Genomic DNA, 14,850 nt, shown 5'->3' with positions numbered 1-14,850 from the left:
AGGTCTCTAACCAATTAATTCCAACCCATTGCTCAGTATTTGACACTTACTTGTGAATATGATTCGAAAGTTTAAATGCGTATGATTGAAATTAAGAAACCTTGAATTTGATCTTTTTCGAGATTTCATGACAGATTAAAGGATACCGTATTGGGGTCTAGGAAGAAAAGTTCAGAATAGCAGATATCTGTGAAGGTTAGATTCTTTAGATATCTGTGTTTAAAAGGAAAAAATTCCCATTGATGGCCTTCTGTTCTTTGAAGATGTAGTCCAGTGCTTCAATGTCAAGGCAGTTTTTGCATGTTAAAGTTTGCCAGGTTGTACTTTAGCTCTTTTTTTTGTTACACTGAGATTTCTTTAGAAATGATCCTTTTGAAACATTGAAAAGTTATACAAAAACTGATCAATAATGATTGTTTAATTTTGCAAAGAAATCCAAGTCTCTTTAATATGGTAATGCTTGGAATATAGCTTAATTGAATTGGTCTGGTAGCAAGACTCTGGTTGTATGTAAACGTCGATTTATAGTGCAATGAAAGCAACAAACAATGACCCCCTGGCGTTAACATCCCTGCCAACGAAAGATATTAAAATTAGTTGTAGAAATTGTGATAAATCGTTCATGTAAATATATAAAAGTTCAGTTTAAAAGTACGATCATTGAATATTTCATGCCTGTCAAAGAAATGACATTAGATAGCCTTTATGTCAATCATAATTATTATATTTTTAAAGTTATGAAAGTGCCGTGTAGATCGAGATACCACCATACAATTTTTACAATGTGCAATGAAAAGTTTTTAAAAGTATTTTTGATCTGTGACATGAATCTAAATACACCTGAACTTACTGTTATATGGACATTGATTTCTGTATAGAAATTGAACTATACACACTTATAGGTTTGTTATTTAGAGATTTCTTTTTGTCTGTAATTGTTGGCAGTTTAAAGAAATTCTATTAAATTTGCATTGAAGCAGCTAGGCTGCAATAATACCCATGTTAGATCAAAATTGGGAAAGCGTTGATTATTCATTTGAAGAGGTACATCTGTACCAAAAAAAAATTCTGGGGTATAATTTTATTAGATTTTTATTTGGACTGATTCATTTATATTGGTATAAATTGTGTTGATAATAAAATTCAGACAACAATTAGATTGAACAAAAAGCAACAATATTCCAAAAATAAAAATATGATAAACTGAAATTGGCTGTCACAAAAATCATTCCAACATGTTTGACTTTTTCATTCAGCCAAAGAATGAAGCCATCATAAGTCAAGAAATCTCTATCCTATGTTTTACTTCGTTAGAAACACTCTTGGTCATATATATATATATATATATATATATAAGGTAAACATAGGTCCCTAGTATGTGTGTGTTCTCTGTTTTAACAACCTCACCTAGGAAATACATTCTTGATCAGTATGAAAATATCAATACCTAGCCTTCTTATATAATTGTGCTCAAATTGCAATATGTAGGATACTTGGCTGTAGAACTACAAGAAATGAACTGGTTTTCAATTGATTTCAAAGCTACATTAATGTCCTGACAGCAAACCATCATACATAAACATATGGCTGTTCTTGCCTGATGTGTTTCTCCAAAGTCAAAAGCCTCACAGAACCTCAATATTTCAACAGCCAAATATTTCCACAGGAACAAGCAAATAAAGAAACTTTATTGTTACTGCGACACAGAAAGCGTTACATGTAGGTGTATAAAGAGGAGCTATGATAAATGATCAAACAGTTATAGTATAGCCGCAGTGGCGCAGCAGCCAACTTTTAATTGCTGGAGTTTTTTTTTCACTCAGTAGCCCTATAGCCCCTGTTGGCATTGATTAGTATTTATACTCTAGAGTGAGTTCTTACTTCTACAAGGCTCTCCGCTCTTCTCGTTGCATGTTTTGTTAGAACCGCAAAGGTTTATATACACACGGTTTGTGTGTGTTTTGGATAGCAAATGTGTTTTCGTAGCATGCAAGACTTGCTCACCTAACATGCAACAGACAAACAAACAGACATTGAGGCAGTCGTCTGTAGTTAATGATGAACAATAAATGAGCCTTCGACTTAGCTTGTTGATGAAGTCTCAGATACTTCTCCCTATAGTATAGCTGCTGATGTGTTTTTACAGCATGCAGAACGTAATTGCTCACATAACGTACTGTTGACAGATGTGTATTAGATGCCTGTAATAATGAACAATAAATTAGCCTAGTTTGTTGATGAACTCTAAGATACCTCTCCTTATCATATAGGTGGCAATGAGTATATAGTATTTGTCACAACCTTTCTTTTTTTATTTTTTGAAGTACATATCAGCTCCTTTCATAAATCAATTCTCATTGATTTGTTAATCGGGGATTATATTTTTTTTTCATGAATACACAGGTCATTTGTTTCTAGGCTCAAGAAAATTATTTTTCAACTACATTGATATGAAAGCAGTTAATCTTGCACTTAATCCTTACATAATCCCACTACAAGCTTTTTTCCTATAGCTTTAATGTATACCTGCCGATTTTTCCCCGGATGGGTTGTAAACAGTCTGTTTTTAATGGCCACTCGGAGAAGCTTTTCGTCAAGCGCCATCTTGGCCCCGGGGTACAAGTGTCCCCCTTGGACCTCGGGGGTAAGGATTCATCCAAAGGGGTGTGGGATGTGTTTGAGGTTCTGTCTTTTCACGAGTTGTACGACGCCAACCCTGATTGGATGAATATGACACAAATTTCGTGGAGGTGGGTGGATTATTGTTTATTGCTCGAGGTTCATGAGGTTTTGTGTCGAGGAGTAAAAATACAGGGTTTATCAAATTCAAATTTATGTGCATTATATCTTGTTAAATTAAGATTCATTTGTCAGAATCATTATTTGTACAAATACAGGGTGTGTCAATTTGCAATGTAGAAGCATCATTCTGAGATTTTGTAGAAGAACTCATCTAATTAGTAGTCATAATGAATACTCATCTGTGTCAATGTTTAAAAAATAATACAGGGAATGTTTCAACTTTCATTTTATAGAAGTACATGTCGGTGAAGTGAATCAAAATTCATAATGAGCTATCGTGTGCTTGTGTAAAAATACAGGGTGTTTTAAATTGCAATATCAGACTGCTTCATCGTAAAAAAAATATAAAGGAGAATTCATTTCATTAGTAAATACGCTTCAGTGAGCATCAAATCAGAATTCACTAACTGCATCTAATGTTTTTAATTATGCTGAAGAGGAATACAAACAACACTCATATGACATAGCTAGATATCTTGTTGATGAATTGTACACTCTAAAATTAAATAGCAGGCTGAATTTTGAACAAATAATGCACTAACTAAAAGCCAGGAAAATTATGTTTTAGTTAGTAATCTGTAACTTCTTTGCATCATTTTATGTACCAATAACTATTCTGATTGAGAAAATATTTAATTAAAGAAAACTTAAAGCTTACATAGACTTTGATACCTATTCAGTGACTGGCAGTTTTAAGCATAAAGATAAGGTTTATCCAGATAGGGAATACAAGTCAGAATAAGTCACAGCCCGCTGTTGACTTTGCCTTAATTCTGTGGGCTGATTTCTGGAGTTTATTTATGGCTCAATATGAGACAGTTTGTCAATATTTAACTTCTCTTTTCAAAGTGTGTTAAAGCCACGCACGACATGTTTAATATTGGATACACGCTTTTAGAAACCTGCGTATTTATCACGATTTTCTAGTGGTACTAGAAAAGTGTAAATAATCCGCTATCGTGTAATTAGGGGCGATTAATTTTAGTGACTTGAAGAAAGGCGTCCGAATGCAGCGGTTATAAATACCGACCGTTTGATGAAAGTAGGAAGGGGGTTTTTCTTAGAAGAGTTCCTCCATCACTCTGGGAAAAAAGGATAAAATGGAGAAAAAAAATTCTCATTCCAGGGAAATGAATGAGACAGTAATTGCATGTCAGCAATGTCAGCATTCATGAAGGGGGAAATAATAGCACATAACTGAAAAAAAAAAAACTCAAGCAAATTGTATTAGAGCAATTCCTAGAGGGAAAACTATTTATCATGTTTATTGGTAAATGACTTAATTATGATCAATACTCGGGTTAATCGGCTCTTGCCAAGCTTTTGCAAGACTTTGATGTATGCATGTGCTGTCATGCTTTTGCTATGCTTGTGCGCAGTGACATCAAATTAATCTAAATTGGTAGTGTTGTGTTCGAGGTATAATCGGTCAAGTGACCAAAAAAAGAAGAAAATTGCCAAAAATGCATGAGTTTTTGACAGAAAGGAGTTAATTTTGCTTATTTCAATCAAATCAAAACATGTAAATCGCAAATTGTCATGCATTTAGATTTGTATGAATAAATCCGTGTATTCATTCTTAAATGCACTGAATCAAACCTGTGCTGATTTGTTGAAAATTGATATACAACAATTATGTATATATGTACACACTTCAAAATTCCAGCATATGTTTTTATGAGTACAATATATATAAGTATGTGTATAGAGATTACATGATATACATGTTCTTAACAGCTAATGTTAAAAGGAAGAAAAATGGTTACTTGCAAAATGTATCAATGCCAAAATCATGTTCATACGAATAAAAAATAAGTGTTTAATTAATTCAATGATTTCTTATTTTAGAGAACGACAGCCGGGTGACGGGGAGGCGTCATTGAACGATGATTTAGACGACGATGATGACGGAATCGACAACCTGGACGAGGACTGCATTGAGGGATCAGATGGTAGAGAACTTTTGTTGTTATATACAGCCAAACTTTATTATCTCGAACTAGATGGGAGTGTTTAAAAACTTTGAGATATCTGAGTATTCAAGATATTGAGGGTAAAATACTTAAAAAATATGTGGTTGGGACTCATAAATCACTTCGACATATCTATTGTTTTCGAGATATCAGTGTGCGAGATATCGAAGTTCAACTGTATCTTGTGCGAAAAAACAATTAAGGGAGAAAATTGAAAAAAATGTATACCTGGTACATTGTAGTTCTTCATATCTGGGATAAGATCAGATGGTAAAGCCTCCTTATCATTAAATTGCATAAAAAAATGATGAAAAAAATCTGAGAATATGGATGTGTTGTGGATTCTTGATGTGCAGAAAAAATATGTAGTGAAGCATGAGGAACAAGAAATTTCATTATTATAACTGTATTATTTTAACCCTTAAAAGACTGTAAATTCCAATAAATTAGCCCAAGAATTTAGATGATTCATGATAACAATTGTATTATAATTGCATGATTATTTTACTGAATGAAAAACATTTTAAAGGTAAATGTAATTTCTTGTCCTTGCTCAAACTAAATATGTATTCCAAAAGCTGTCTTCTGTGGTTTTAACAATATTTGTTGGCATCAATTTTCGTGTATTTATTTCAAGGATAAGATACGTAAATTAGCGAACAATGACCCTGTCAATACAATGTGTTAACGAAAAATGCACTTCAATGAACATTAATTTTAGGGATCAACTCAACAGCCAAAATCCATGAAAATTACATGTAATTCATCGAATATTGATGAAACCACAGTTTATGAGTTTTGGATATGTTTTGTACATACACATGTGTTTTTGGTTCTGCTGTAGGCGAGTCGGATGGGTACTCCATCACCAGCAGTCTATCACGACGGTCATCGTCTGCTCGGTCACGCGCGAAGTCGGCCAGCGCAACCAGACCCGTTACGGCGGTCAGACAGGTGGCCACGCCCAGCGACGACGAAGTTCGACCGAGAACTCTACGACCTGCTACAGCCGTTCCTGCCAAACCTGCCGTTCGTCCGCCTCTCACCCAGAGCTTGTTCCCGAACATCCCGCCTACCATTCACTTTGAAACGGAGGGATTCAAAAGTAAGCGCAAAAGAATTTGCGAGAAAAAAATTTGGAGTTGCACTTTTTATGCAATGATTTTAAGCATATGGGAGCTCATGCTTGATTAAACAACATTCTTGTATTAATAGTTCTTGATGAAGTATCATTTGCCTTCATGAATCTGATGTGTGCCATCATTAATATGATGAAAAAAAAAATCTAGCATAACATGAAAACTTATCATTAATTTCATGTTTAGAAAACATGAAAATGTTTTTTATGTGAAATTTGTCTACATTTCATAGAAATGTTATCTTGGTGATCTGTTTTTTTGTTTTTTTTTTCCAAATGGGGCATATTTCATTGGTAAATGTTGAGAGAAGTGTATGTGGTGGTTTTGACTGAATAATGGCACAGAATGATACATAGTAGGAACCGGTGTCTCTAAGAGCAGACAGTTTGCACTAGAAAGAGAAACTCCAGCAAAAAAGTTGTGATATGATATAAAATATGTACTATTTTACCCCTCTCCATAGAACCTTTAATATATACATAAAAGATGTAGGCGTACTAAAAATTGAATGAAGTTTCCCAAAGGGAAAAGAACTCTAGTCACCCAGATCATGTGAATTAGGGTAGAGTCTCGCAATAAAACTCTATTTACGTCGGATCATGTGATTAAAATCTTGTGTTTCGGTGTGCCCTGAAAGTCGGGGCAAACAAGAGAACAACAGCATAGTGATAGGGAAAAAACCAGCGTTAATTGCTTTACAGCCAAAAGATGAATTCTGGCGCGGCAGCTGTGGAGCTCAGAAGAGATCAATTAATGTCCCCCCCCTCGGTATTTTTTTCCCCTTCTCTTTCTTATCGGCAGGATGTAACATTTCAATTAGCTAGCTTTTCTTTGGCATGTTTTTATCGAGTCATTTGGTTTCCATGGAGATTTGATTTGGTTTTTCTTTTGGCGGTTTACAAGGGAAAGGGATTGACAACAAAATTAACCAAAAAAAAAAGTGGGTAGGGGGGTTGAGTTGTCTTGTAGTCCAAGAAAAAAAAAAGGAAGAAAAATGGGCAGATATTCATTAATTCTATTTTAGTGGAGATTGATTTTGTGGCTTGCCAGTATGCATTGCAATTACTCCCGAGATTCAAAGGCCTAATTTAGCCCAGATAAAAAGCCCAAGTAAAGATGTAATAGAATTGATGCTGGGTCCAAACAATGAGATTGCATATAATTGACCAGATTTTTCGGTGTTTTCTTCTTTCTTGAAATGCGCCATTTTTTCAGTAATCAGAAAATCAATTGCCGGTTTTTTTTTTATCCTTTCTTTTTCTAGTTGATTTGTCTTTTTGATTTTAATGATATATTCAAAAACTGGTAAAGTGGTTGTAATTTAACAAGGAAAGAAGAGAATGTAGAAGAGTATGTATGTTGGCATTTGTTGCCAATGGATTTTAGTTGTTGGCCTCTTCTATGAAATGAATAAAGAATAAAACATCAAAATCATGATGTTTTGCAAACTATGGTATTGATTCAGAAAATTACTGAAAGCATTTAGTCACGTTTTACAAGCGGCTTCAAAATGTACAAAATGTTTCATGTTATGTCCGTTGAATTAGCTTAATCAAATTAATACAAATAATTGATTTCTTTACACTTGAAAGTCAGAATTTCCCAAACCCCTTTTGTGTGTTGGTAACTCGATGTATTGCCACAATGCATTAAAGCACACGTCAATGCTTCAAATGGAAAATTTTCTGTACAATGGAGATGTTGGGCAAGTTATTATGATAAAGCACTCCCCTTTTATTCTGACATCAATTTATGAAATGTAAGCAGATGGAAAATTTTCTCCAAGATACTTAATAATAATTATAAGGATCTGCAATTCTGCATGAAGATGAATTGCCTCATTGGTGTAATACGAAAGAATATGATTTATTGGAAGGCCCTAATGGTGAAACTGGAACACTATTTGTACATATATGTACAGGAATCCCCAATGGCCTACGATGAAAGACGGCGTGTGAAATTTGGATGAAATTCATTTCTCATTACAATATTTGGTAATTCAATTTGTTTATTAAGGTTCCTTTTTGTGAGTGCATATTCTCTCAAGTTATCAGTTTGTCCATCTGTCTGTTCATTATACATCATCTATCCAAAATATATATTATTTTGTTCTCCCAAAAACCCAATCTGGCATATCATTCACACAAACAAGGCCTATAGACAAAATGGTGTACAGTGACCTTGAACAAGTTTTGTAAGTCCAAGGTCAAGGCTATATATAACATCCATCTCATCTTAACCATTATTTCACAAAGTTGATGTACTGTTTCTAACCCCCTAATATATTTTTATTAACTTAATGAACAGTTTCTTTGACACTATTTATTTATTTCAACAGATGGACATGTTTTTTTTTCTTTTTCAGTTGAACAGCTGCCATGGGATTTACGCAAACTTCTCAAGTGGAGGATGAGCCCTATCACTCCGAACATTGTCAAACATACACTGGCTAGGTCCCACTTCAGGATCACAAAACGTAAGTCTTTCTCTCTCTCTCTCTGTTTCTCTCTCTCTGTTTCTCTGTCTATGTCTCTGTGTCTGTCTGTCTCTGTCTCTTTCTCTCTTTCTCTCTCTCTCTCTGTATGATTCTGTCTCTCTAAGTAACCATCCAAACTCTATCTCTTACTCTTATTGGAAAAGATAAATACTTTTATGCTGTCATAAAGCAAATACATTGTATTGACCATTTGAAGACATTTCAATATTTTTCTCCATAGGAAACCATGACTGGTTAGGATGCTGGGGTAAACACATGAAATCTCAGGGATTCAAATCAATCAGAGAATATCAAAAGGTAAACACACAGTTCTACCCTAAGAACAAAGTTGAGAACATCTTCAGTTTACTCTAAATTATCATTATTTTAAACACAGGGGTAGGAAAAAACAGTTGTTAGTACTTGTACACAACTGCATTGTGGATTCCTCCTTTACTATAGTGTATGTGGTAACCCAAGCCTTCAGCAAAAGTTGGATTTTTAAATATCAAGCACTAATATTTTCATAAAGTTATTTTTGACTTAGAAAAAGTAAAATTATAAAGCGATAGTACTGGTGATAGAACTGTTTATATCACATTTCTTTTTGGATTGAAATTTTGTCAAAAATTCACCAATGCAAAAACAACTTGATATTTATGTTGAACAGTATACATCTGAATGTTTTTGAGCTTTAAAATATTTTAACATGCACAAATTTTATCATTTCAGCTCAATCATTTTCCGGGATCCTTCCAAATAGGTAGAAAGGACCGGCTATGGAGAAATCTCTCCAAGCTTCAAGTCCAGAATGGTAAGAAAGAGTTTGGGTTCTTCCCGCAAACCTTTGTTCTCCCGTCCGACCTGAAACTGCTGAAACGTGCATGGGAAGATGGAGGACCCAAACAGAAGTGGATTGTGAAACCGGTGAGGGAATCTGACCCTATGAAATTAACGAAGAATAAAACATGATTCCAACAATGAAAATGATGTTTGTTGAGAATAAACCCCATGCAAACGCTTCGTACATAGAAATCATGCACTCACAAATTATATTTATTGAATTCATTTAAGATTTTAGTGCACAGAATCATTTTGCTACTGTTAAAAAATGTAGTTAATTTAACTGATTTCTTTGGGAAGGATGTTATGAATTCATAATTCTATGTTGCTATTGGATGAACATTTCTATTGTCACTGAGGGAAACAACTCTTGCCTTCAATGTTATGACAAAAAAATCAATTTGAGAAAACTGAGATTGGAGTTTTCCTTTTGTGATATATATTCATAAGTTTCCATTGAATCAGTGAGATGAGAAGGTTTTCTGTTAATTTTAGCCTGCTTCTGCCAGAGGGATTGGAATCAAGGTCATCAACAAATGGACACAGATCCCCCGGAAACGACCAGTCATTGTACAGAAGTATCTAGGTCGTCCGTACCTCATCAACGACAGCAAGTTTGACATGCGTATTTATGTGTACGTCAGCAGTTACGACCCACTCAGGATTTACATTTTTGAGGATGGACTTGCAAGATTTGCCTCCATGAAGTATGTTAAAATCCATAAAGTACCCCTTTTAGCTTTCAATTCAAATCTAAAATATTTCTTTAGTGATACATATGTACATACTTTCAAGCTAGTATGCATGCATAATGAAGCTATCATTGAAGCACAGTTAGTAATGAGCATACTGGCTCGCAACCAGTTCTCAACAAGTAAAAGCTTTTTTTTTTCATTATTGTGCAATGAAACATGAAAACATAACAGGAAAAAATTATTCAGTGGTGGCAAGAATAGGAGGTGCTTGGCAAGAATTGGTCTTAAGCTAGTAGCATTTGTAATATTTGTCATATAAATGTTTATTCCTGTAATTTTGAACTTTACCTAATTCAGTCCAATTTGTGTATTTTTCAGGTATTCGACGGCTATGAAGAATGTCAACAATAAGTTTATGCACCTGACAAACTACAGTGTGAACAAGAAGAATTCAGAGTACCAGTCCAACGGGGACGAGGCTCTGTGTCAAGGACACAAATGGTAAGGTCAAGGTCATTATCATAGATAGGTTGAAATCATATGTTTTCATAACTTAGTTATACATAAATGAATAAATATTATCAGTGTTATTCCTTTACATTAAAACTTAATTTTGCAACAAAATGCCATTTTAGAATGAGCTCCTTTTATGAATATGCATTTTCAGACATGCTTTTTTTCCCCCAGGATACACACATGTATAAGCTGATTAGTGATTAATACAGGGATATGAGATTCAATATGTGTGAATATACAAATATCTGTCTTTGTAGGGAGCTGAAAGCTCTGTGATTTCAATATACCGGTATACATATTAGCTCTGTTATTTGTTGAGGGGTAATTAAGGGGCCCTGTGATTTCAATGCATGCATGTGATTTTTTCTGTGTTTGCAGGGGTCTGAAGGCTCTGTGGAACTACATGAAGCGACAGGGAGTCAACACGACCCAGGTGTGGGAGAATATCAAGGATCTGGTTGTCAAGACAATCGTCTGGTGAGTCTCACATTTTAACAGCTAGGTCTGATTTTATTAAAGTCTGTAGCAAGCTAAAGAAAGTTTCTGTGATTTTATGTAACTCTTCTTTTGTTTACTGATTTCAAATATTTTAACCACTTTAAGTAGTAAGCTGCATCAAGTCAATTGCTGCTGAATTGATTTAATTAATTTCTATTTTGAAAGGTGGGAATATCTCAAATTTTCCAATAATTTGATTTCCATATTGAAATGAAAAATAGACCAATTTTTCAATTTTTAGTTTAAAATGAGCATTCAATTATTTCCCCTTTCAATTTTTTCCAAAAACAAAAAATGTTATGATGTGATATTTTTGACCCAACAAATTAAGCATTAATTTTGTTTTGAGGTAACGATTTGTTGTTTTATTCCAGTGCCGAGTCACCCATCAACAGTATGATTAAGTCCAACTGTCGCAGCAGGTACTGTGTCCACGAACTGTTCGGATTCGACGTCCTATTGGACGAGAACTTGAAGCCATGGATTCTGGAGGTCAACATATCGCCCAGGTATGTCAGCTGTCTTCTCATTAAGTTTAAGGATAAGTGCTAAGGGTGAACATTCGATTTTTATCTGTGTAATTTCCTATATCCAATAAATTTATAATGGTGCAGTGTAGTACAGTCAAACTTTGTTATCACGTACTAGATGGGACTGTTTCAAAACTTCCGAGATATCGGAGTATTTGAGATATTGAGAGTAAAATACTTTAAAGATAAGTGGTTGAGACTTACAAATCACTTCGTCATATCCATTGTAATCGAGATATCAGTGTTCGAGATATCGACGTTCAACTGTATATTTATAATCAACAAAGTATCATACAGTAGTTCTATGTTCCTAGGCCTGGTACATTCAGTAAAAGTACCTACTTTGGATGAACAAGTACATGTAATTGATCATTTACCATAATTTTTCCACTGTGTTTTCAGTTTGCATTCCAACTCCCAGCTTGACATCAACATCAAGGGTCAGATGATCCGTGATCTGATGAACATAGCGGGGTTCCGAATTCCCGACAAGGCTGACGTTCTTCACAGTAACTCAGTTGCTCCTAGTGCTACAGAATTCAGGTAGGCTTCTCTTCTCTCTTTTTAAGTCACTGATGTTTTTCATGGAAAAACATTTGAAATTATTTAAATTGCCAGTGTTTTACTAGGTATGAAGATTTTATTTATACAGCTGGTATCTTCTGACAATGTTACTTCTTTAGAATTGTAAACCAAATATTTACAGACAAAAAATTTAAATTTTTTTTTCATAAACGACCGAACAAAATGGAATAAATTTATTGCCATAATAAAAAGGGGGATGACTCCGAGTCAAAATATGAAATCTAAGTTATTTCCTTTACAAATCTTCCAATTTAAGAAAGATACTTGCCAACCTCATTTCATGTTTTGAAATTTTTGCCAAAAGAAACTAAACTTTACCTTTTTTTTTGCCTTAGATCCTTCAATTTGATATATTCATTTTGTTCCTGCACAGTGCTTCCTTTTTATCTTTCGCTCCATTACAATCCTCTATTTCACGTAATGCATTTATCTTTCTCTTTCAGTTCCTACTATCCCCCCAATGATGTGTGTATGGACAAGAGGTTGTTCACCAGTATCCTCGCCCCAGACGAGCGGGCCAAACACGCCTACTACTGCCAACGACACCAAGACGAGGTTTGTTTAGGTTTTTTCTTGTTGAGAATTTAAACAATAGAATGGAAAACAAATGAATTTAAACCCCCTCCCCCCCCCCCCCAAATGCTCATATTGCATGCATGTTAAAAAAGAGTTTGGTTGCCCCATGTACAAGTAATTGATTTGATTTACCCTACATTTATTCTGTAAAAGTGGCCCTGTGTACTTTATTTGATATGCAATTTATATCATATTATAACTGGCCCTGTGTACAAGTAATTTTTTTGACATGCCCTACTTTTATCCTATTGCAGCAAGTCTTACAGACTATCTTAGACGTCCTGACGCCGGACGACATCCGAGTCCTGACGGAGTGTATAGACGAGGACAGTCGTAAGGGGTCGTTCCAGCGAGTGTTCCCCACCCCCTCCTCCCACCGCTACCTGCGCTACATGGAGGCCCCCCGTTACTACAATCTACTGGTCAGCCAGTGGGTGCAGCGGTTCAATAGGATGGAGCAGAAAGGTCAGGGGTCAAATGGGGCCAATCAAATATTGGGATCAGTTATTGTTGTGATGTACCAAATAAAGGGATCATTCAATCAATTTTAATTTAATGGGTGCAGGCATTGTTGTAGAATACCAATATTTAAATTATTTTTTTGTTATATTTAGGAATTGCATTGTTGGAACAATTTTGTGATGAAGGAATAAATCTACAAAATCCAACAGAAGATCAAAATCATCAGGTAACGGTTCCCTCGTTTTGAAATTAAATGATGAATATGACATTATTTCCTCAGGCGCCATCACTCAAGCAGTTCATGCTGAAATAAATTTATTTGTTTTGGCAATACTGATAAGGCAGATACATGTAACGTTTTACTTTAACATGTTCAAAGAAATGTAAACTGAGCTACATTATGCCAGTTTGAAAATTTTGCAATAAGGAAGTTAAATACCTGTCTGCAACATTAGAAATGTTTAGGCCAGGAAAAATAAAAGATTAATTTTTATAGCTGTTTGTGTGTGAACGTTAATTTACATGAGATGTTTTCTTTTGACAGTGGTGCCCTCCCAACGGTTTACTGAGTCACCGCGGTGATAACCGCACCCACAGTGCTCCTAATAAACACCAGGACAAAGAGAGTGCCATGAAACACAGGTAACAAGGGGGTTCTCTCCCTTGATTTAATAAATGGGAAAAGAGGGGTATAAAGTAAGCCTTGTTATTTCAAAAAAACATTGAGATAATGTAAATACTGTAAGGCACATGTAATTAGGGGTTATCTTCCATACTTCCATAAGAGAGAGAAAGAGAGAGAGAGAGAGAGAGAGAGGAGAGAGAGAGAGAGAGGAGAGAGAGAGGGGGAGGGAGGGGTGGAGATAGAAATATAGTCCTCAACACCAATGAAGAGCTTAAGTTATGCACCCAGTTCCTAGATTTGTGGGCAATAAGCAGTTTTTATTCCATATTTTAAAATCTCTGTGATTTCAATATATAAATCATTATGAAATTTGTGTGGAGTGTATGATAGAATCAGGCAAAACTGATAAAAAAAAATATTTGAATATTAAATTTTGGAATGAGTTAATTTAATTTCTGATCACATTTATTTTATAAATGTTATTTAATCAGAAAATAACATATGGTGTAATTGCATTGTATACCAGCATGTCCTTGAATATGAAAGGAAAACTAACACCTCCCTGCAGCAACCAATTAACAACCAGTCCCTATAACCTTGTAGATATAATATGTAGAAACAATGTACTGTAACGGATTGTTGTGTGTGTGTATGTAGGACAGTGGCATGCAGTTTGATCCCTTTGTATAAAATGATGTAAGTGGCACCACAGAGTGAACAGGTCACAATGCAGTCTGAACATGAACATGTCACCATGAAACATGAATATGTCACCATGCAGTCTGAACAAGAACATGTCACCATGAAACAAATATGAACATTTCTTTATGCAGTCTGAACATGAACATGTCACCATGTGATCTGAACATGTCACAATGCAGTCTGAACATGAATATGTCACCATTCAATCTCAACATGAACATGTCACCATTTAATTGGTGAATTTGTCACAATTTATTTGGTGATCAGTTTGCAACAATGAACATATCTTGCTGTGAACATGCTACAATTTATTTTGTGAACAGTTCCAAAACATAAACATGATTTTTTGGTGTGAACATGTCACATTTGATAGTGTGTGAACTGTTCACAAACATGATGGAAGTCACTGTGCTGAAATTAACAAATCA

General features: G+C 34.9%; 1 protein-coding gene across 6 annotated transcripts in view; it reads left to right on the top strand.

Moving 5' to 3' along the window:
• Nucleotides 1-14,850, top strand: part of LOC128162380 (tubulin monoglutamylase TTLL4-like) — a 40,405-nt gene that overhangs the window by 21,829 nt on the left and 3,726 nt on the right. For all 6 annotated transcript variants that reach the window (XR_008240645.1, XM_052825556.1, XM_052825553.1 and 3 more), the window contains 14 exons: nucleotides 4,651-4,754; nucleotides 5,620-5,880; nucleotides 8,280-8,390; nucleotides 8,632-8,708; nucleotides 9,123-9,317; nucleotides 9,729-9,940; nucleotides 10,307-10,429; nucleotides 10,823-10,921; nucleotides 11,317-11,451; nucleotides 11,875-12,015; nucleotides 12,501-12,612; nucleotides 12,888-13,098; nucleotides 13,248-13,321; nucleotides 13,640-13,737. Coding sequence is in view for 5 of the 6 variants with exons in the window: in XM_052825556.1 (XP_052681516.1) it covers nucleotides 4,651-4,754; nucleotides 5,620-5,880; nucleotides 8,280-8,390; nucleotides 8,632-8,708; nucleotides 9,123-9,317; nucleotides 9,729-9,940; nucleotides 10,307-10,429; nucleotides 10,823-10,921; nucleotides 11,317-11,451; nucleotides 11,875-12,015; nucleotides 12,501-12,612; nucleotides 12,888-13,098; nucleotides 13,248-13,321; nucleotides 13,640-13,737 (1,953 nt within the window). In the remaining variant the exon portion in view is untranslated. The remainder of the gene's footprint in view (nucleotides 1-4,650; nucleotides 4,755-5,619; nucleotides 5,881-8,279; nucleotides 8,391-8,631; nucleotides 8,709-9,122; nucleotides 9,318-9,728; nucleotides 9,941-10,306; nucleotides 10,430-10,822; nucleotides 10,922-11,316; nucleotides 11,452-11,874; nucleotides 12,016-12,500; nucleotides 12,613-12,887; nucleotides 13,099-13,247; nucleotides 13,322-13,639; nucleotides 13,738-14,850) is intronic.

This window comes from Crassostrea angulata, chromosome 9, assembly GCF_025612915.1.
Source record: "Crassostrea angulata isolate pt1a10 chromosome 9, ASM2561291v2, whole genome shotgun sequence".
Lineage (NCBI taxonomy): Eukaryota > Metazoa > Mollusca > Bivalvia > Ostreida > Ostreidae > Magallana > Magallana angulata.
Note: the sequence above shows the minus strand (reverse complement) of the source record. Positions and strands in the feature narration are given on the sequence as shown.